Below are 22,362 nucleotides of genomic sequence, written 5' to 3' on the forward strand. Positions count from 1 at the left end.
AAGAAGCAACCTAGCAAGGCCTCAACAGTCCGTGTGCAGCAGCATCCCACAACTCAAACCAACTCTTTACTTGTATGCTACCAAATATATCGCGGTGACACAAAAACCCTCCCCCAGTAGTGCTCAAACCTGTACATAGTATGTTCAGCCAGAGGCTTATTTTGTTGCAACTCACACCACCACGTAAAGCCCGTGCATGAAGATCCAGTTGAGATATGTGTTGGATTGCTGGCCTGCTTTATGCCAGCTCTTCTTATATACAAATCGTCATCTATAAGACCGCGTGATATAACCTCAAAGAATCTGCTTGGGCTGCAGGAATAAGACATGAAACGCAGCCTTCTCGTAGTACAGCAGATGTGCACCTATAAACCATGGGTTTATCATACTTGTTAAAAAGATATATATTGTAGGTTATGCATATGACACAGCACCTGAAGGAACGCGTGGTATACATATATACATATATATGTATATATGTATATGTATACCATTCAGAAATTTTTCAAATGTGAGAGATGGAGAATGGCTTCCTGAGAGCGATCTTCCTTCTGCATGGCCGCATTTGCTTCTTACCGAATTCTGAAACTCGCAAACACATCTTGATAACTCGCAAACAGGTAGATATAATTACTCAAAACAAGACAAAACTTTCAAGTAGCCGGTTTTTATAGGTGAGAGGGATATAATAATTTGCTTATAGGGTTAAGAAGATCAAATTTGGTCTATTTTATAATTATAGAAGTTGTATTGAAGGTGTTAGAGTGGATTTTGGATGGTAGACGATATTCAGGATCTTTTTCCTGGGCAACTAAACCAAGTCTATGGTTATTACGTTGCTCTCAGACAGTTTTGTGATGTTACTGGTAGTTCACAAGATAGGTCAAGCTCTTCGAGGGCTCAGAAGGCGAGGGCCAAGTTACTGAGGCTTTCTCCAGCGCAGTTTTTTGAGTTGAGTACGGATGTTTATGATGAATTACAGAGGAGAATTGACGAAGCACAGGATCAGCCAGACCATTTACTGCCCAAGGAGCATTTCCATGTGAAGAGGAACCAAGCGAGACAGAAATTGGCTAATCTGTCGCAGACGAGGTTTAATGATTTAGTTGATGATATTTTGTTTGAAATTACAAGACGCGGGTATCATAACCAGCCAGTTGTTCCTGAGTCCCGGGGCGATGAAGGACAGGGTTCAAAAGATGAATTAAGGAACAGTGGTTTGAGGCGTAGTAACCAATCGTCTCCAGAAAGTGCTTCTAGGGGGGGGAGTAATATGGGGCAAGCAGGGCAAGGGTCCAACCAGCCCGTACGGAAATCAGCCTCTTCTGTGAGGAAACAGTTGGGGAAGAACGTACAATCGCACAATCTAAATTTGGAAAACAATCAAGAGGCAGCTGAGTCGAAAGTACCTTTGATGGTTACACCGAACACGTCCATTCAAACGTCGCAAGTTATACCAAAGAAGGCTTCTATTGATTGGTCTACGGAAGAGGAAGAAGATAATTTTAGAGAGGCTAGAGACATCGATGACGGCCACCCTAAATCTTCACAGCCATTTAGCTCAGATCTGTCTGCGGATATTGACTTGGATTTGAACATAAGCGCCCAGTCTCCTGGTAGGAACCACGTTTCATCGACTCCAAGTGCGAAATCTCTAGGATTGGATGAAAGCGCCATCTCTGCTACTTCACCGCTGTACACCAACACCGATTCTTCATCGCGCAAGGCTTTATCGAGTTTATCCGATCGTGATAAAGACAGGGATATCGTACTGCTTTTGGAGGAGGGAAATAAATTAGAGGCGAAAATTAGGCAAATGTCTGAAGATTACAAAACTTTGGAATTCAAATCTGGACAGTTGGATGGCCAGGTATCAATACTCTCTTCTGAAAAACGATCTTTGAATGAAAAAGTAGAGGAGCTGAGTTCGCAGCTACAATCGTCTAAAGCGGAGATAAACACTCTAAAAGGTGAGTTGTCGTCCAAGATAGATGACGCAGAAAAGAGGGATGAAATTCAGCAGGAACTCACTTTACTAAACAAACAGTTGAACGAATTGAAGTTTGAAAATGAGGCGTTTAAGCAGAAAAATATTACTTTGACTATCCAATTAGCGGACCAAGATGCCGTTGTTGGTAAATCGTTCAACGATACATTCAAATCAAAGCTATCAGCATTGAACGGACAACTAGAGGAACTGGTTACTGAAAATCAAACACTGAAACTATCTAATGTAGAATTGAAGAACCAACTAGCCAAGCAGCAGGAACTCAATACAAACAGACCTGTTGATGAAAGCTTTCAAAAACGGTTATCTGCAATGTCCAACCAACTGAACGATCTGTCTATCGAAAATGAAACATTAAAACAAACAAATACAGAATTGACGTTGAAGCTAAAAAGGATTTCAAGTATAACATCGGCCCCTATAAATGTATCTCCACTATCATCGAAGGGCTCAAACGTAACGCTCGATAGTATTTCAAAGTTTATATCACCTCAAGGATCAATTTCTCTTCCGTTAATTAAATCGTTTAACACAAACTTAGAAACCATTTTCAAGCATTTGAGTCAGGGGGAACAGACAGGAGATGTATTGTTTGAAGACATTGCTCGTATATCTGACGTGGTAGATAAGATCATCAATTCGACTTCTCAACCAGACCATGAGCAAGCAACCTTATTAGTAAAAGCTGCTAATTCCCATGCAATCACTACTATTCGCTATTATGCTACTTATCCCACTATATTACCTGTTTTTACAGCAGAAAGTGCATTGACTAGTATTTCTTTTGCTGTTTGCAAATTGGTTAGCGTGGCAGGTCTAAAACGAGGTAGTGGTGAGGACCTACCGATAACGCCTTTGACGAAGATGTCCAATGAGACATCTTCGCAACCAAACCTGCCTCAGGGTGGGAGCAATGATAATTCTATTTCCTCTTTATCGCATAGCAGTTTTGGAGAAGAAGAAGTTTCCACAGTTAAACCTTTGAGGATTACTCAGAAAGTTTCTTCATTAACACCTCCCAGGGATAAGCCTTCTGTCCCAAGGAGACCTTCGGGTACTTCTTTAATTAGTTCCATGATGTCAGGTACTAGTAAAAAAGATACGCCTAAAAATAGGAATAAGCTAAATTTGTTTATTCCTACTAGTGGAAGCTCTTCTGCCAGCAGACGTAGTTCTGAAAGTGTGTCTTCTGTGGATAAGAATTCTGTCCCGTTTGTTAATCCTGAAATCAACGTATCTACACCGGAGGAAACTAATGGTACCCCCCCTTCGATGAACAAAGTATTGGATAAACTCAATGACTCCGGCAAAAGTTCGCTTAGTAATCGCTCAACAGATATCAAAGTGACAGCTGAAACACCAAATGCAGTTTCAAGCGCTGCAAATATTAGCGATACAGTTAATGACTTGACACAAACAGCAGGTATCCTTTTAGGAGGGAAGGCCTCAGAAGAACAGAAGGACGCAGAGTACCAGAAAGACAATGTTAAAAAAGCTGGTACGGAAATGAGCAACTCAGTTTCTTTGGATCTTGCTGAACCGAGGCCTTCTTTAAATTATAACGATAAATCCTCAAAAGAATATATTAAAGATATTCATGGACGAAGAGATAATGAACAGAAACCAGTTTTGAAAGAAATGGATTTTACACTCAAAAACAAGCATCCAGATAGAGAGGGCTTTTCAGTGGCATCTTCAGAAAAGGCTCGATCAACTTCTGATTCCCCACTTAGTATGTCATTTATTAAAAGCAACACCTTAACCCATTCAGACACTCAAAATCACACAACTGTTCATTTTACAAGGACTACGCTAGTTCGCAAGATTTTCTCTGGATATAGTGATGATTCTGATATTGAAACTTCTGGATCGGCTGAAAACAGCTCGCCTGCTTCTCCAAGTGCAGATGATTTAACATATCAGGCTTTGAAGCAAAGTATGAAGGGAAATCGTGAAAGCTCTTCTGCGTCTCCAGAATCGTCTTTGAGATCTTCAACATTCAAGACTGGTGTTATTGCCTCACCAGGTCCATTGAGGCCCCAAATTCCGGTTACAAAAGAATCAAGTGGCCGGAATTTTAATTTGGAAGCTACGCAAGTAGCCAATCGAACTCCTACTTCTGTTCTTGAACTTCAATCGGCATCTTCAAGGCACGAATTGTTCAGTGAAAATAGGGCTGCTTTTCGTCCTGCATCAGTAACTGATGGGAACAAACCACTTATTGGTACTGAAGACTCTAAATCCCCAACTTCAAGCTACGAAACGGACAATAATGGATCACCGGAAAGGGTGGTCAGCTCTGATTCGAGTTCTGTCTTAGAGTACTCTGGAACTATTGTGGAGAATGTCAGATTGGCATCTGCTGTTACTGATGTTCGCGAAAACTTGAATTCCTCCCCATTAAGTGGTTCCGGTACTCTAAAGTCAATGTTTCCTAATGATGTTGCCAGTCAACTTAATATGCCAATAAACAATATTGAATTTAGTGGTTCAGGCTCTCCCTCAGTTGAGTCTCGTGGAAATAAGGCTCTTGGTTTTGAAACTCCATCGGAGGAACTTGAAAATTCCATTACAACTAATTGTGAAGAGCTTCCATCTATAGACTTGAGAAACAATATCGATATTCAAAAAATTGCTAATGCTTCAACTGGAGGGGTGCAGAATCCCGTTAAAAGGGTCCTAGTATCAACAAAACGCAACAGCATTTTCCAACACTCATCCGACTCAAAAAAAAGTATTGAAGGCTTAGCAAGAACATTATCAGATGAAGATTTAAATGCTACTGCGAGTGATATTGCCAAGAAGTCTTCTAAGGAAGTAAACTCAGTGAAATCCGTTGCGGTAATCAATTTCGAGGAACCACTTCATGTTAGCGAAAACTTGATTCCTAGGAACATTGATAATATTGATTTGTCGCCCGTGATAGCTACACCAGAGAAACCAATTCTTAACTCTCGCTCAATAGTTGGCTCAGCTGATAAACGCAAGGAGGAACCAGTGGCTAATGCTGAAGATAAGGATACGAAACATACCGGTATTTCGGAAGAGCCATTTAATGAAGGCACTCCTAATCATACAAAATCACCGGCAACCACTAACATTCATTCTCCTGGTGCGAAAGACGCCTCAACTAAACTAACTGAGATCGCTGATAATCGCGAAATGCCAGCAGTCTCTCTGAAAATGACAACTGAGAGCAGGCAGTTGGTGAACGAACCATCGACAGTCAGGGAGTCTCCCTCAAAAACACCTCGGTTGGTGAACGAACCATCGACAGTCAAGCAGTCTCCCTCAAAAACACCTCGGTTGGTGAACGAACCGTCGACAGTCAAGCAGTCTCCTTCAAAAACACCTCGGTTGGTGAATGAACCATCGACAGTCAAGCAGTCTCCTTCAAAAACACCTCGGTTGGTGAATGAACCATCGACAGTCAAGGAGTCTCCCTCAAAAACACCTCGGTTGGTGAACGAACCGTCGACAGTCAAGCAGTCTCCCTCAAAAACACCTCGGTTGGTGAACGAACCATCGACAGTCAAGCAGTCTCCTTCAAAAACACCTCGGTTGGTGAACGAACCGTCGACAGTCAAGCAGTCTCCCTCAAAGACATTTGAATCGAACCCAGCTTACCCAAGTGAACTGCCTCAAACACCCTCGGAAGGGGGTGATCGCAATGATGACACCCAAAGTTATGAAGAAGAGGAATTGGATTTTAATGTTGAAGAGTTTGATATTGAAAACCCAGATAATACACTAGCCGAATTATTGTTATACTTGGAACATCAAACTATGGATGTTATTTGTACCATTCAGTCGTTATTGACCAGCATCAAACAACCAAAAGCTACCACTGGTGAATTGAGACAGAAATCTAGCGCTATTTGCCAAGTCATTGGTCAGATGGTTGGTGCAACTAGTGTATCTATGAATCAAAGTCGTAATGCAGCTCTAAAGGAACACGGAAACTGGGTCGTCCAGAATCTAGTTGATTGCCGTCGTAGAATGGCAGTTCTATGTAACCTGAAGTCTGATGGTGTATTACTATCGGATGAACAAGATGATCAGTTTGCGGACAAACACTTTAAGCAAAGGTTAGCCGGGGTTGCATTTGATGTTGCTAAATGCACGAAAGAGCTTGTTAAATCGGTCGAGGAAGCTAGTTTGAAAGAGGAGATTGAATATCTGAACTCCAAGTTAACGAAATAAGTGTTATCCTAACTATAGATACCAGAACCTTTTTCTACCAATTCTTGCAAATTGGAATACCCAGCTGTTTTTATATAACGTTGGAAATGTATTATTACGATATTACTTTACTATATATTATCTGCTATTGCCATACAACTCATAATCTACTAAGTTATTTTTCGTGTAAACTTATATTAAAGTCTGTAATGCACAGTTCTGCTTATGCATACATACATACATACATTCATATATATAAATATGTCAGTGCAGTGTGGATTAAATATATACAGGTAGGTTTAGTTATAAGGTTTTAATGCCGGTCTCAACATCTGTTATGCACGATTTCTATTTCCAGGATATGAGGGTACCTTATTACATTGTGAATAGGTTATCGATATATTCATATTACAATATCTCTCAAAAGTTGGCAATTACACATATCACTCTGGTAGCATGGGCTTGGAAATCGAAACCAAACTTGATTCTTTTGTAGGATCGAATAGCTCCACTTCCAAAAACCTTGCGGCCTTCTCATCACCATTGAACATTAGAGTACCACCGATTAAAGCGTTCAACACTGTGGTGCGTACGGTATGTTCACCATTAAACTTCTCTGATTGTAAAGAATCCCTCTTGTTCCAAAAGATAAGATTATCAATCTGCTTTAATCTCACAAACTCTGATGTTACAAATTTAGAGATCACCAGCTTGCCCGCTTGCGTTCCCAGATTCGTAAAATTTAAACCGTTTATATTCTCTTGAATATTTTTGGGATTGACTCTACTCAATAACTGGGGCTCCCTCAGGTAATGAACAGAAGCTTGTAGTTTCAAAAAATGCGCACCCAACAAAGCCAGCTTCTCATTGTATGGCTTAGAACCTTGAGCAAACGATTTATGTGTCAAGCACTGTAAAATCACATCATCAGGCAACTCAAGACCATGCTCTTCTAACTTGAACACTTTTCTAACTAACGCTTGATGCTTCGAGGGATCAACTTCTTCGTAGTGTAGACCACTTGGATTTTTCAACGATTCTTCAGGATCTCTTTTTAATCCACGAACTCTGCTGCCTTTATGAAGGTACGTAACACAACGAATTGATTGTCTCGACACAGCAGGGATTTTCACATGAAACATTAGTGCTTATGGAGACAATAAAACAGAATATACGACACCTGAACCACTTGTCTTTATAAACTTATTCCATAAATCACATATATATGATGATGAGCTAAAGTTATAGAAAGATGAAGATTCTGAAAATTTTTTGAGACGTTTTACAATTTGTGGCCGGGTAACATTAAATGATTCGTTCATGATGACTTGAAGAATTTGAAAGAAATTTGTGAATTTCTTTTTTCTTTCTTTCTGCGATGAGGTCTTATACATATGGATAGTAAGATTTAAGAACCTAGTGATTTAAGTTGAATAGCTGCTTTGGTTGAAGCTGGTTGGTATTATTTTGAGTGAACATGGATATTTTTAGGGTTTTAACTCGAGGTGCTTCTGTGAAAAAACAAGGCAAGGAAGTTGATCATTCACATTTCCATGACAAGCAAGTTGGTCAGCTGAAGAAGGCGGACGATGAGACCCAATTGACGAAAGAACTAGACTTCTTCCGGAATAAGAGGATCTTGAATGCTGTGGAGTCCAAGAAGAGAGATGTGAGTTTTCATCTTGATGAGGTGGAAGTTAATTTAGAATCCAGTTCACCTCCTCAAAAAATCAGTAGCGCAGAGGATGCAGCTAAGTTGAGAAAATGCTATAAAGGGAATGTATCAGGACCAGATATTCCGCTGCCTATTGGATCGTTCGAAGATTTAATTACTAGATTTGAGCTTGATAAGCGTTTGTTGAACAATATGATTCAGAATTACTTTACCAATCCGACTCCAATTCAATGTGAGGCTATTTCTATGTGTCTGAATGAGAGAGATATTATAGCTTGCGCTCCAACTGGTTCAGGGAAAACGTTGGCATTTTTGATACCATTGATACAGCAGGTTATTAGCGCAGGGGAAGTGGATTCTGGGGTCAAAGGTCTAATTATTTCACCGACCAAGGAATTAGCTAGTCAGATTTTTACTGAATGTTCCAAATTATCTCATAGAATATTTCTAGAGAAGCGTCGTCCACTTAATGTTGCATTGCTTTCAAAGTCTTTGAGTGGGAAGTTGAAGAACAAGGTTGTCAGCGATAAGAAGTACGACATCATTGTGTCCACGCCCTTAAGACTTATTGATCTTGTGAAAGAGAGAGCTCTTGACTTGAGCTGTGTCAAGCATCTAATTTTTGATGAGGCAGACAAGTTATTTGACAAGACCTTTTTGGAGCAGACTGATGACATCTTGAGTTCGTGTAGCAACAACAAACTACAAAAATCGATGTTCTCTGCTACTATTCCCTCCCATGTCGAAGAAATAGCACAGTCGATCATGATGGATCCAATTAGAATCATTATTGGTCACAAAGAAGCTGCAAACACTAATATAGAACAAAAGTTGGTCTTCTGTGGCAATGAGGAGGGGAAACTAATTGCAATCAGACAGCTAATAATGGAGGGAGAGTTTCGCCCTCCAGTTATTATTTTCCTAGAATCCATCACAAGAGCTAAAGCATTATTCCATGAGCTCGTATACGATAAGTTGAATGTTGATGTCATTCACGCTGAAAGGACACAGATGCAAAGAGATAAGATAATTGAAAGATTCAAATCTGGTGATTTGTGGTGCTTAATTTGTACAGATGTTTTGGCCCGTGGTGTTGACTTTAAAGGTGTTAACCTTGTTATAAACTACGACATCCCAAGATCCGCACAAGCATATGTCCACAGGATCGGTAGAACTGGTAGAGGTGGAATGAAGGGTAAAGCCGTCACCCTCTATACTAAACAAGATGCGATCGCAATCAAGCCGATAGTGAATGTGATGAAGCAAAGTGGGTGTGATGTCGTTGAATGGTTGGATAAAGCTTCCAGAATGAGCAAGAAGGAAAAGAATATGATTAAGAAGGGTAGTGCTTTTAGTAACAGAAAGCAAATTAGTACTGTTCCAAAAATTATAAAGCAGAAGAAAAGACAAAAAGTAGAAATGGTTAATGCCTCTAAAAGGAGAAAAGCCCAATCGACCAGTCTAAAAGATTCAGAAAACAGCAATGAAACAACAAGTGCCCAAAGCTCTTGAACTTGTTATCAGAATTTAGTTCTGTATTTACATTATTAGCTTTTCTTTGTAATGTAACATCTTTTTTTTGGACATATATATATGCAGTGTATTTAAACAAATTTTAGGATATGTAATGAGATGAATATATATACTAGATATAGGGACAGATCCTACAAAACCTGAACTCAAAACGGCCTGCTTTGTCTATCTAATTCATTTCGTAGCTTTCCATTTTTTTATTTTTAATACGTAGCCAAGGAATAAATCTATATTAGAGAAATTGGATTCATTATATCTCTTTTGCGAATCACAGTATCGACAATTACAAGATAAGGAGGTCCCCTAAGTTGGCGGTATTAAATTCCAAACTAAGCTGAGTAGTTCTTATAACCAATCACGTTTCTTCTACCAATAACTTCACCTAATGAATATAGACCTAGAAATTGAACACCATACGAACCATATCTAATCCAGTCATTCTTAGTAACCCCCCTAACCAAGGCAAGCGATTCCTTAGGTCTGGCACTCGCATGTAAAAACTGTTTGTATAAACGCCAGTAAACTAGTTCAAAATCAGATAGGTTTGGTGGTTGCAGGCCCTCTTTGAAATAGACAGTCTTCGTCAACTCCGAAGCAACCTTACCAAAATACAACGTTTTCGAATAAAACAAAGACGCCCTCTGAGTGGCTGAATTGATGAAGAGTTGGACCTTAGAAGACATATTGAAAAAGGAACGATGCTTAGCAGTCTTTTCAGTCTTTTCACTTTATAAGATATGAATCTATATGATTGTTCGTATGATCAAAATTTTTCTAGTTCGACTCTTAAATCAACAAGTCCGGGTAACAGAAGTGTATCGACCAATAAGAGCTAAGTATTTACCGAAAGCCAAGCAGAGTGAAACTATGTATTTCATATATTACATTTAAGCTATCTAGTATACTTTGGCATTATAGTGGATTCAATGAGCAGTCGTAAGAGATCAAACTTGCTATTATGAAGACTTTCATTTCTTGTGTAATAAACTATGTTGTACAGGCATGTTTTAAACGTAGGACTACTCTGCTGACACTGCCAGAAAATGGAAAACAAAATGCAGATTTCAAACAATTTATAGATTCTTTAGCAACTTAAATAGCCACTGTAGCTAGTTTGTTTGCTTTAGGCTTTATGTAAGAGGATTTTCGGTCATCTATAAATTAATAAATATGGCAGCGGTTATTTAAAAAGTTCTTCAGACATATGTTGGCCTATACCCGACCATTTAAACGAATGGATCTTCTAACACCTTCTCCGAGGACTACGACTTTGTCTTCCTGTTGCAGACGTGCTACTGCATCGGATATATCTATATTATCCACCTTATCTTGTGATTGTTCGTTAACAATTCTTACTAGTTCATTAAAAGTGATGACATCAGAAGAACGGTCGGTTAAAATATTCAATATTTCGCGAGACAGGTCTTCTTGTAGTTTCCTCTGTACCACGGACTTACCGGTTTGAACTAAATTCATGTCGATTTTTCCAGTTTTAGGATCAGTCGCATAATCTTTGATTGCGGACCTTATTAATCTGACTGCCTCTTGGACATCTTCCAATTCTACAGTTTCTGAAAGTCTCATTTTAGCATGAGCTTCGCATAATCGGATCATACTTTCTAGTTGCCTTGTGGTTGCAGTAATTCTTTTTTCATCAGACCTAGAATCATCTCCGATCTTTCTCATATTTACATAAGCCTTCACAAGTTCATTCTTGGCAGTCGGTGTGATCACAGGCTGGATATTCTTTTTGGCATAATTGATATACATTGTCAAAAATTCCACAGGGAGTATATCAGATGTGGAAACATGGGTCGGCCGGTCTGTCAGGTATAAGCTGGTCAGATGTCTAGCCAATTCTCTATCAGTGGATTCTGAAACCTTATCCAGAACCAAATAAACTAAGTCAAATCTGGATAATAATGGTGGTGGCAAATCGATATTTTCAGTAACAGGAAGATTTGGATTATAACGCGAGCCAATGGGATTTGCACTTGCCAATATTGAGGTTCTGGCATTCAAAGTTGTAATTATACCAGCTTTTGCAATTGAAATAGTTTGCTGTTCCATTACCTCATGCAATACGGACCTGGTTGAATCGCTCATTTTATCAAATTCATCAATACAGCACACACCGCCATCTGATAGCACCAACGCCCCACTCTCTAAAACTAGTTGCTTCGTATCAACATCTCTGGTAATATATGCAGTTAAACCGACTGCAGAAGACCCCTTACCTGAAGTGTAGACACCACGGGGAGCAATCTTGTGAACGTACTGAAGAATTTGAGACTTCGAGGTAGACGGATCACCACATAATAAAATATTTATATCACCTCTATATCTACCTCCCTTGGTAAATGTTTTATTGGTACCACCAAATAATTGCAATAAAATACCTTTCTTAATATCGTTTAATTCGTAAATACTGGGGGCAATAGATCTGGATAAAACTTCATACAAATCTGGACGAGCTGCAACGCTCCTTATCTTTGCAATGTCTTCGTCGGATATTTTCCGCATTTCCTCTACATTGTCCATTTGATTTTGTAGTAACTGTTGTTCAACGGTAGATGTGTCTGGACCAATTCGCTTGTCACTAACTTTTTTGACGTGAACAACATCCAAATATGTCTTGTACAAGGATTTTAAAGCCCTTTGTCTTTGATTTGCCCTAATTGGTATGGACCTAAAAATACCTGTTACTTCGATTCGATCTCCGGCGCGACAACTGTCAACCAGTTCGTCATACACGCACAAAGAGATTGAATGGGGTGTTTGTCCATCTGGAACTAAATCAGGCGTTTCCTGAAGCTTTACTACCTGTTTATCGGCAAAAGAACATCTATTGTGAATTAATGACATGGAATTTCTCTGGTTACATGCAACACGAGGACATCTTAATGGCTCTTGAATAATTCCACGATCAATTTCAACTGCAGTAGTGTGATTACACACGTTACATTTGAAAAAAGCCATTTTCATATCTGGAATAATAGGGGTAGACCTCAAAACCAGCCCTTTGATGCTAATTAGTTTGTCAATGTCATTAGGATTCAACTCACGCATACCCTTCCTTGAGTCCAAATTGTACGGTCTAATTTTATAAATTTTAGCCTCAACATCAGCCAGATGCTCATTACCCTCAATTCCAGCTACATCAACAACTAATTGAACCATACAGTCTTTAACAGCTTGATCCATAATAGATATCACCTCCTGCGGATAGCTTAACAATTGATGATAAAGCTTTTCGGATCCGGGGAACGATAATAGGTTACGAACATCCAAGTTTAGATTGCATGTACCTAGCTGTCTCATTTGGTGCAATTGATTAACATAGTATAATTCTTGATCTGTATCATTTATGAACAGTTCCTGTTCGTCCTTTTCCTTTCTATACTTGTATTTAAAAGTCATTAAAAAGTTCTTGAAACTGTTTGTAACCTCCTGGATAGAAACATTCGTACCCCAGATAATTCTTAAGGGTTCATCCATTTCAGAAGACGGCTCGGATGAAGATAGATGAGAAGGTGAATCAAAATTAACCATACGTCGTGGTGAAGACAGATCTGAAGCATGGATATCACCCCTCCTATGATGTTGTAACCGACCCGATTGCGACGCAGACAAAGATGACGCAGGAAAAGAAAAATCAGATCTTGGAGTCCTTCTTTGAGATGAGGCAGCTTCCGAATTATAGGCATTACGATAGGATTGAGGAGATGAGGGATGATTGAATGGGGATGAACCCATTATCTGACCTCTGTTTGCACTATCACGCTCATATGTCTCTGGTTGTGAAGAAGACGAAGGGTTATAAAATAATGCAGGAGAACTCGGCTGCTGAGGTGAAGTCATTTTAACCGCTGACTACCAAATCCTATATATATATTCTTCGTTGGGTTTATTGATGATGGTAATTAGTAATATTTTGAACTTTGTAGTTGGTATTTTAAAGAATTGAACCATGTTGAAGATGCAAAGAAATGGTGAATATTTGAATCAAGTTAGTTTACTATAAAAGGAAATCATGTATCACGATTGTGTCAGTAGTGCAATGATAAAATATTGATTAATTTATGACAGTAACTATGCGTAATATATGGATATATAAATGGTTAATTATGCTGTATGCTTACCTAGTATATTTGAGGCTCTATTTATGCCTTTTTCTTTGCGATATTTTCGCTGCAGTTGCCGTGCTTTCATACTTTGACATCGTATTAAACCACTGAACAAAGAGAGTAGTTAAGGAAGTCAGAGGATAAATATTCAAGCACCAAGCTAGCCATTGGCAGTTGCAGGTGAAAATAGTGACTTTTTAGCACATCTGCGACTCCTTAAGTAGGACAAATATGTGAATCTAGGTATAGGCCTTTTTTAAGATTTTAAAGTGATTTGAAGGTTTTCGAGCTCTGACATATCTATATTAACCAAGGTGGTTTGGATCTCATTCTCAACATACAACGCTGTAGATATCACGTTACTACATATTCCAATAACAGAAAGTAATGGGAAAAGTTCAAATAAACCACAGGATAAACCGAATGCCATATGATGTCCTAATTTTTCGTAATAACTATCAATCTTCATTTTTCGGGTCATTCTTAATTGCTTCATCCAGGTATTATAATAATTATAAGATCTCTTAGGGCTTAAAAGGATGACTGCTGTTGTTGGACCAATAATGGGAATAAGCGAAAATGCTACGATGAAGATCGAATTGGATATTGAGCATGTCACAAGGAATATTTGAATTGGTATTTGATAGATCCAAAATTCCAAATGGTTTTTGTGGTATGTAGGTGGCACTGGAACTGAGCGTAACTTCAAAACATCCAAGACTCGTCCATACCCTTTTTTCCGTAGGTATGTATCAAATATATCTTCTCTGACTACGGGTAATACAAACCACTTCACGCCTCTGACTGACCATAGGTTGCACTGCAATACCATCTGTATAATGCTGATTACCATGCCAATGGGCCCAAGCAATACAACTTGCCAAGCAGAAAGAATCGGTAATAAAAATGTCGCATAAAACGTTGTAAGCATCAGGAATAGCAACATATAACAAACCCCAATAATCCCCGCGAACCCCCAATAACGATATGATTTAAGGAACTCACCAAAGCCTAAGATTGGGTATACGTAGCTCCTCACATTACAGATATCTTTGCGGAAGTTCTTTCGCACGGCTTCCACTCGATACCCTATTATTACGCTCAATTCGAATAGAGATCCGATAGTCGCATTGTATAACTCATTTGAAATCCCATGATTTTGACTGATAGATGTTTTCTGAGAATTGAAAGATCTTTGGTTCCACAATGACATCTCGGATCACTGGCTGATTTATCCAATGGGTTCGCCCTGTTCCGTTCTCTTGATCTGTATTATGTCTAGGAAGAATGAAGTTATAGCTCTTCGCGCTCCCCTTTTTCCCGTTACACAAAACGGTTCTATTATGTTTAGAGAATATTAGTGAAACGATGCAGAAAGACGTTAAACGCTATTAACAATGTCTTTTCCAAGGACAAAAAGGATAACCTCTAGATATTCTATACAATTAAATTATTTTATAACTCCGACTTTAGCTGTTCCCAAAGTTCCAGATCCCTCACTTCCCATTTACGGGTGGTATTACCTTTACCTGTGGATCGAGCAGCATACTGCTTTACGGTATTCTTTATAGTTTCTTTGCTGTATTGTGGTATGTGTTTCTGTATAATTTCACTTATAGTTCCCAGAGAAAATGTAGATTCATGCACTTCGTCGAAGACTTTCAATAAATCTTTGGTATGGACTATCAGGGTTTTGGTCTTCTTGGGCGTTGAAGGTTTGTGGTCTATGTGAGAAGTTGGATCGGTTTCATCTTGGGTTTGGGGTCGCTTGCGAGGGGAATAGTTGGGATCTACAGGGAACGGTTGTTCCTCGACTAAGTATTCTACAGATACGAGATTAAAATATTCTTGATCTTCAGTCTCCATCCTTGCAAAATCTCTCGCAAGTAGTACTGTAGATACCAGCGGACCAAGAGATTTCTTTTTCGACGATATACTAGGGTCTTCATCGCTATCTAAAAATCCATCAAATTCATGTTCATCACCTTCATCACCTTCATCGTCTTCGTCTTCATCATCTTCGTCATTTTCCAAGTCATCAATATCCCCTCCTTCATCATCTTCATTAATCCAATCGAGATCTGAGTCATAATCGTAGTTGAAACCAGTTCCGTCGGTAGAAAATGGGTTATCTCGAGGGAGTATCACTGTTTTAGAATAGGTACCGACATATGGTGGTCTAACATTTTCATAGAATTTGATAAATCTGTGAGGGACGCGGCTTAACAGGGCCTGCAATTCCTGATCTGTCTTATTTTTCGAAGTCATCTGTTGCAGCACCTCCACTGCTTTCAGAGGAGTTTCAGCTTCATCACCAATACGCCGTTTTCGTAACACGAACCAAGATTTAGTATTTTCAATGCTTGGAGCATTAGTGATCAAATCATCGATGCATTTTTCCCTTTCTATCAGCTGGTGTCTGTTTAGCTGAAACTGATCAGCCATTTTAACATCTCGTTTAATATAAAATGGTAAAAAGGTCTTTTCATAATCATCCTTAGTATCGACTTGTGATTTTGTAACAGGTGTCCTTTTAAAGAAACTACCGATCCTCGACTGCGAACGCTCTTTGGCTTCTTCTCGCTTACGTCTTTTGTCTTCAACTTTCCGTTTCTCCTCCTCTTTACGCTTTCTTTCCTCCTCCTTTTTCAGTTCTCGTTCCTCCCTCTCCTTCTGCTTCTTTAACTCACGTTCTTCCCTCTCCCTCTGCTTCACAAGTTCTCGTTCCTTCTTCTCCTGCTGTTTTTTAAGTTCCCTCTCCTGCTTCTCTTTCAACTTCTGAAGCTCTCGTTCTTCCCTCTGTTTCCGTCTCCTCAATTCACGTTCATCCTTTTCCCTTTGCTTCTTCAACACCTTCTCCAGCCTCGAATTCGATTCACAAGCCGTCAGACCGTCCAAACCATCGCCCTGTTGCATATATTGCTCTTCATGGTTCTCCTTGTCATCCACTAGCATTCTATCGCCATCACCACCGCCATTACTAACACCAATATCCGACTTCTCAACCGGCCCGTTTCTGAAATTCACATCCTCAACCAAACTGTCATCTATAACCTCTGTAGCCCTCCCGATAGTAGCTGAACTGGATGCTCTATCGATTGCTTCACCTTCTTGATCTCTATCCACTGTTTTAGAGGACTCCTTAACATTCATCTCATTCTGGAAAAAGGTCAAGATACCTCGTTTTGCAGGAGCTCCTGCTTTAGAGGGCATGCTAGTCATCACACTCACAACTTTGATAGAATATTTAAGACTAACTAGTTCTTTCAATTCGTATGTAAGACATACTTACGCCATCAAGTTTAATGGATTTTTTTTCCATTAAGAGGACGCGTCAAGCTTAATTAACTACCTAAGTTTGATCTTTTAATCCTCGAACTGCACACACACATATACACCCACACCGTTAGCACTGTGTTTTAAGAGAGATTATAGTTAGCGAATTGAGAATTCGATTCAAGTTTTGGAGCTTTGTCTAACTTGTTAGAAAGAGAACTGAATTATAAGTTTCAGATGCTGTTAAACCCGGTTGCAGTTGTTCTGGTATCTTCCAAGTCTGTCCCAGTTATTCGTTCTTCATAAAATTGTTGCAAAGGATCTTTATTTTCCTCCCCATCGTCGTCTTCATATTTGTCCCAGCAGTTTAGCGGTGTTAATGTAATCTTTTTTAATCCGTTGGATCTTTGAGGTTTACGTACAGGAGTTGTGTTGTGTGAAAAACGATCTTCAAAGCCGATTGGGATGAATTCTAGCTGTTCTTTTTGAGGGGAGGCTGCTGTGGTGGTTAGTTTAAAATTGCTGAATGAGTCAGTACAGCTTTCTAGGTGTTGGACATATGTGTCTAGATTTGGTAGTCTTCCGGAGGGGCCCGATTTCTTCGATGACGCTGGTTTCTTAAATTGGTTCTTATCATGGGGGTTACTCGAGGGAGCAATGGCTACCGACATGGGCAGTGCGTTTGTAGTTGAAGCTGTTGTGGCTGCGCCAGATGTTCCGTTTATTAACCCGGGCGGGTTACCGTTACCAGTTCTGTCGCCCTCAACATCACCTCCTGAAAAGTTTCCCGTACACGGCTGTGGGATTTGATCCATGATTGGTACCTGACTATAAACATTGGCGATAACGTCCAATAGTTGTTTCTTTAGATGTTCCAGGTAATCCTTGGATTTCAACCCGTACTCCTCTGGATCAAGGAATATCGTAGCCAAGTATTCCAACTGCTGCGTCAACTTTTTGTATTCAAGCTCTCTATTCAAACACACAATGGCATTTCGCTGCAAAATCAACAACTCATCAAGAATATCAATCATATCATCAAAGTTCTGGCTGGTCGTCCCACGCCCTTCCACTACCCTGGTAAATGCATGCTTAATTCTCAGGGCCTGGCCACTAAACAAATCACTACGCTCAAAAATATTTATCGACTCCTGCGCAAACGGGACGATCTGTCTCGTGAAGAATAAATAACTTAATTGCTTTGTACTTGAACTCACACTTGCCGACGATGACAACTTCGTGGAGTGGCTCAATGGTCTGGATCCCCTAAACGGAGATCCCGAGAAATGCGTCGCAATATCATCATCACCATCACCCATTTTATCTAACATATCAGAAATTGGAATGTTCTGTGGTGCCTTTGACACATTCTGCGGAACCAAGATCTCATCTAATCTTGCCTTTAACTGATTTACTTTGTTTTTGAGAAACACCACCTCACTGCCCTTTTCTGATAGCATAAGCTGCAAATGGCAGTTCTCATTCTTCAACGATAATATAGAGTCTGGTATCTTTGTCGTTTTCTTAGGAGTAGTATTGTTTGACATGATTTTTTGTTACTGTTGTGTCCCACTGCCTTCCTAGCCAGAAGACCATGTAAAAGCTCCAACTCTTAGTCTTTTAGTACATCCTCAAGATTGCATAAGAGTATCTATATTACAAATCTACAATAGTCCCACAGGCCCCCTCCCCTTAGATTACATATTCATACCCCACACATCCTCCCCTCTCCTCCATAAGAACATATTTCATCAATTCCACTTACAAGACACAAAAACGAAATCCCGCTGATTTTTATTTTATGCTAATTAGTATTATTATTCAAATTCCTGTCTGCGTCACTGACGCAGCTCTGGTCAGAAAAAGAAACATCAAGCAAGTCCAGCAGCAACCTTCCGAATACAGTTAATATAATGTTTGGATCTAATTGGAAGAGCTGATGGGGAATATATGCCTATTATCGAAGCCGGGCTGGTCATTTTTACGCCATAATTGCATATAGCCACTTATTATTATAATATGGGGGGACTGTCCGTTATAGCCACATAACACGGCCGAAGGGCGGGAATTGTGTCACGTGACTCGCTATGGATTTTAAATTTTTGCGGTCGTTTCTTTTTTCAAAGACCTCCCAAAAATTTTTTTTAATGAAAAATTGGGTTTTGACCGTTTTGGTCCTCTTCTTGAACAATTTGATTTATCAGAATAGAGTATCTAAGGTAATATAAATCTATAAACAGGTTATGGCTACTAGGACTCAGTTTGAAAACTCTAACGATGTCGGTGTGTTCTCTAAATTAACGAACTCGTATTGTTTGGTTACGGTAGGTGGGTCGGAGAATTTTTACTCTGCGTTTGAAGCAGAACTAGGTGATGCTATCCCTATTGTACACACGACAATTGCTGGAATACGTATTGTTGGGAGAATGACGGCCGGAAACCGTAGAGGTTTGTTGGTTCCTACGCAGACGACTGATCAGGAGTTGCAGCATTTGAGAAATAGTCTACCCGATTCTGTGAAGATTCAAAGGGTTGAAGAGAGACTTTCAGCGTTGGGTAATGTTATATGTTGTAACGATTATGTTGCGTTGGTGCACCCAGATATTGATAATGAGACAGAGGAGTTGATTGCGGATGTTCTTGGCGTTGAGGTGTTTCGTCAAACCATATCTGGTAATGTGTTAGTGGGATCGTACTGCGCGTTGAGCAACCAGGGTGGTTTAGTTCACCCGCAAACTACTATACAAGACCAAGAAGAATTGTCTTCTTTGTTGCAGGTGCCGTTAGTTGCAGGTACTATAAACCGTGGTTCGAGCGTTGTGGGTGCTGGTATGGTTGTGAACGACTATTTGGCTGTGACTGGGTTGGATACTACTGCTCCCGAGTTGAGTGTTGTGGAGTCTATCTTTCGTTTGCAAGATGCTCGGCCGGATGCTATTTCTGGGGACTTGCGTGATACCTTGATTGAGACGTATTCCTAAAATAATCACATATATAGCCATGGGTTTTAACAGATACTTTTAATGGAATAGCAGCAGCTAATTAGCACATCTATTTATCTCTCTTTTAAGCTTTGCACTGGAAAGGGGTTTCAGTGACCTATAATCCCTAATGAGATGCATACATACATATGTGTATATTTGTGTGTATGAAATGCAGATCGTTGAGATTTAAATATTGTAATTTTATTAAAATCCTAATATACATATATATATTATATCGGTCTCTCTTTTTAAGTTTTAAAAATAATAAAAGGCGTTCAAAAACTGAATCAAACTAGTACTAGCTCATTTTTCAATTATTTGTTCAGCTTTGATATACAGTCTTAAAGGCTTGTTCAAAGTCTGCAATAATGTCGTCTATATATTCTGTACCAACTGACACACGGATGACATCCTTGTCAGCACCAGCCTTTAATTTTTCTTCGTCAGTCAACTGCTGATGGGTAGTGAAGTATGGAGCAATGACCAATGTCTTCGAATCCCCAACGTTAGCAAGATTAGATGCTAATTTTAATGAATCCACAAATTTTGCAGCGATTACACTTGTGTCCACTTCGGAAGCTTCTTCTTCGCCATTTGTTTTATCAAACGGTTTAATGCCAAAAGAAAGCATACCACCTGCACCATTAGTTAGGTATTTCTTGGCATTATTACGGGAAGGATGGGAGTCCAAGCCTGGATAAGAGACCCATGCAACGTATGGAGAATCCTCCAAATGTCTCGCAAGATCGATGGAATTACGTGCATGTCTTTCACATCTTAAGGAGAGAGTTTCCAAGCCTTGCAATGATAAAAATGCAGTGAAAGGACTCATCGTAGACCCGAGATCTCTCAAAAGTTCAAGTCTTACATACGCAATAAACGCCAGTGGTCCAAAGTTATCATTGTACACCATTCCATGGTAGCTTTCAGCAGGCTGCGAAAATTGAGGGAATTTATCAGGGTACTGAGTCCAAGGGAAATTACCAGAATCAACTATAGCACCTGCAATGGCTGTCCCGTGTCCATTAATCCATTTTGTCGCAGAATGTGTAATAATGTCTGCTCCAAACTCAATTGGCTTGCAAAAGAACCCAGCTGCACCAAAAGTATTGTCAACCACGACAGGTATACCGTGCTTATGTGCTACTTCGGTAATCTTCTCAAAGTCAGGAACAGTATACTTCGGGTTACCGATACTTTCAACATACAACGCTTTGGTCTTATCATCAAAAAGCTGCTCATAATCCTCAGCCTCGCCCCCCTCGGAGAATCTAACCTCAACTCCCAACCTCTTAAATGCAACCTTCAATTGATTATACGTACCTCCGTACAAATGCGAAGAAGTTACAATATTATCTCCAACTTGAGCCAATGCCCCAAGCGCCATCGCCTGTGCCGCTTGGCCAGAGGCTACCGCTACACAACCACGTCCACCTTCCAAAGCCGCTAGCCTCTTTTCTAAAACATCCACAGTAGGATTCCCCATACGCGAGTAGAGATACCCTGGAGTATTCAACCCAAATAGATCTGCACCATGTTGAGAATTTTTAAAAACGTATGATGACGTCGCATATATCGGCACTGCCCTAGGATTCCCTGAATTAGCTGAAGCATCTTGACCTGCATGCAACTGCAAAGTATCGTAATGTGATGGCATTTTTATTATTAAGAAAGGCTGAAGAAAGAAAAACCTAAACTAACTGGAACCAAGTATTATTCTTGGTGAGACAATTCTAGGGTCGTGCACTAAAATAGTCCTAGTGTATACCACTTTCTATGCTACACCCGAAGGGAAACGACAATCCAACAATAACCTAAACCAAACCATATTTCCGAAAATCAATCACTGGATATTTATATGCTTCTAATAGAACCTGAAAACCTTAACGAGCCTCACATTTCCTCCATCATGCTGTCACCACTAATGTCACGGCTAATTTCGCAAGAGTGCTAGAATAGATACACATGAAAATCATAATGATTTACAATAATTAAGAGTGTTCACTACGCCAAAAAGCCACACCAATTTAATAAGAGGTATACTACGAAGTGTTTTTGAAGAAGCCACATCTGTTACCCATAGGATTCTTCAGTAAAGTGCTTACTTGACACAGGTCATGTGGTGATTTCTAAAGACAAGTCTTATAGAAGGTATGTTCGTGGTCATCCTCCAAACTATAGAACTGGGCTTCGTAACCACAAGAGCGGTACGGTCACGTGATATTACTAAGCAGAAAATCGGCACTAAAACTGTGTACTATAAAAACAAATGAGAGCTACGGGATTCGAACCCGCGAATCCGTAGATATCAGAGATTTTAAACTATTAGGCCTAAATCTGACGCCTTAAACCACTCGGCCAAACTCTCATATTATTTGATGGATATTTTCCCGTTTACTCAACATTTAACGTATCAACGTAATGTCCAGATTAAAAATAAATTTCTGTTGGTCATGCCAATGTTGCTTTCACTTGTGATACCAATGTTGTTATAAGCTAGATATTGTGATTAGCCTGACGAAGTCTGTGTTTTAAGTTAGTTTGCTGACAAGTTGGACTTTGGCGCATGTAGTCGCC

The 22,362-nt window shown here is 39.7% G+C and overlaps 10 protein-coding genes and 1 non-coding gene across 11 annotated transcripts; 3 read left to right on the top strand and 8 right to left on the bottom strand.

Moving 5' to 3' along the window:
- Positions 1-775: 775 nt before the first annotated feature.
- Positions 776-6,211, top strand: SPH1 (Sph1p; the record flags this gene model as incomplete). The annotated part of the gene is made up of 1 exon (XM_003648398.1): positions 776-6,211. The coding sequence occupies one exon, from the start codon at positions 776-778 to the stop codon at positions 6,209-6,211; it is 5,436 nt and encodes a 1,811-aa protein (XP_003648446.1).
- Positions 6,212-6,633: 422 nt separating this feature from the next.
- Positions 6,634-7,332, bottom strand: MRPL15 (mitochondrial 54S ribosomal protein mL57; the record flags this gene model as incomplete). Its single annotated transcript, XM_003648399.1, has 1 exon — positions 6,634-7,332. One exon carries the CDS (start codon positions 7,330-7,332, stop codon positions 6,634-6,636), a length of 699 nt encoding a protein of 232 aa, XP_003648447.1.
- A 335-nt stretch (positions 7,333-7,667) lies between these two features.
- On the top strand, positions 7,668-9,377 carry ROK1 (RNA-dependent ATPase ROK1; the record flags this gene model as incomplete). Its single annotated transcript, XM_003648400.1, has 1 exon — positions 7,668-9,377. The coding sequence occupies one exon, from the start codon at positions 7,668-7,670 to the stop codon at positions 9,375-9,377; it is 1,710 nt and encodes a 569-aa protein (XP_003648448.1).
- A 350-nt stretch (positions 9,378-9,727) lies between these two features.
- On the bottom strand, positions 9,728-10,081 carry ATP20 (F1F0 ATP synthase subunit g; the record flags this gene model as incomplete). The annotated part of the gene is made up of 1 exon (XM_003648401.1): positions 9,728-10,081. One exon carries the CDS (start codon positions 10,079-10,081, stop codon positions 9,728-9,730), a length of 354 nt encoding a protein of 117 aa, XP_003648449.1.
- Positions 10,082-10,610: 529 nt separating this feature from the next.
- Positions 10,611-13,259, bottom strand: MCM4 (MCM DNA helicase complex subunit MCM4; the record flags this gene model as incomplete). The annotated part of the gene is made up of 1 exon (XM_003648402.1): positions 10,611-13,259. One exon carries the CDS (start codon positions 13,257-13,259, stop codon positions 10,611-10,613), a length of 2,649 nt encoding a protein of 882 aa, XP_003648450.1.
- A 522-nt stretch (positions 13,260-13,781) lies between these two features.
- Positions 13,782-14,738, bottom strand: Ecym_8361 (uncharacterized protein; the record flags this gene model as incomplete). Its single annotated transcript, XM_003648403.1, has 1 exon — positions 13,782-14,738. The coding sequence occupies one exon, from the start codon at positions 14,736-14,738 to the stop codon at positions 13,782-13,784; it is 957 nt and encodes a 318-aa protein (XP_003648451.1).
- A 242-nt stretch (positions 14,739-14,980) lies between these two features.
- RLF2 (Rlf2p) lies at positions 14,981-16,747 on the bottom strand (the record flags this gene model as incomplete). Its single annotated transcript, XM_003648404.1, has 1 exon — positions 14,981-16,747. The coding sequence occupies one exon, from the start codon at positions 16,745-16,747 to the stop codon at positions 14,981-14,983; it is 1,767 nt and encodes a 588-aa protein (XP_003648452.1).
- A 287-nt stretch (positions 16,748-17,034) lies between these two features.
- Positions 17,035-18,348, bottom strand: Ecym_8363 (uncharacterized protein; the record flags this gene model as incomplete). The annotated part of the gene is made up of 1 exon (XM_003648405.1): positions 17,035-18,348. The coding sequence occupies one exon, from the start codon at positions 18,346-18,348 to the stop codon at positions 17,035-17,037; it is 1,314 nt and encodes a 437-aa protein (XP_003648453.1).
- A 696-nt stretch (positions 18,349-19,044) lies between these two features.
- TIF6 (translation initiation factor 6) lies at positions 19,045-19,782 on the top strand (the record flags this gene model as incomplete). The annotated part of the gene is made up of 1 exon (XM_003648406.1): positions 19,045-19,782. One exon carries the CDS (start codon positions 19,045-19,047, stop codon positions 19,780-19,782), a length of 738 nt encoding a protein of 245 aa, XP_003648454.1.
- Positions 19,783-20,107: 325 nt separating this feature from the next.
- On the bottom strand, positions 20,108-21,442 carry MET17 (bifunctional cysteine synthase/O-acetylhomoserine aminocarboxypropyltransferase MET17; the record flags this gene model as incomplete). Its single annotated transcript, XM_003648407.1, has 1 exon — positions 20,108-21,442. One exon carries the CDS (start codon positions 21,440-21,442, stop codon positions 20,108-20,110), a length of 1,335 nt encoding a protein of 444 aa, XP_003648455.1.
- A 613-nt stretch (positions 21,443-22,055) lies between these two features.
- On the bottom strand, positions 22,056-22,135 carry Ecym_8366. The gene is given in 2 exon segments: positions 22,056-22,099; positions 22,116-22,135. It is a non-coding gene; the product is annotated as a tRNA-Leu (tRNA).
- Positions 22,136-22,362: the final 227 nt, after the last annotated feature.

Source organism: Eremothecium cymbalariae, chromosome 8 (assembly GCF_000235365.1).
Source record: "Eremothecium cymbalariae DBVPG#7215 chromosome 8, complete sequence".
In the NCBI taxonomy this organism is placed as follows: Eukaryota; Fungi; Ascomycota; class Saccharomycetes; order Saccharomycetales; family Saccharomycetaceae; genus Eremothecium; species Eremothecium cymbalariae.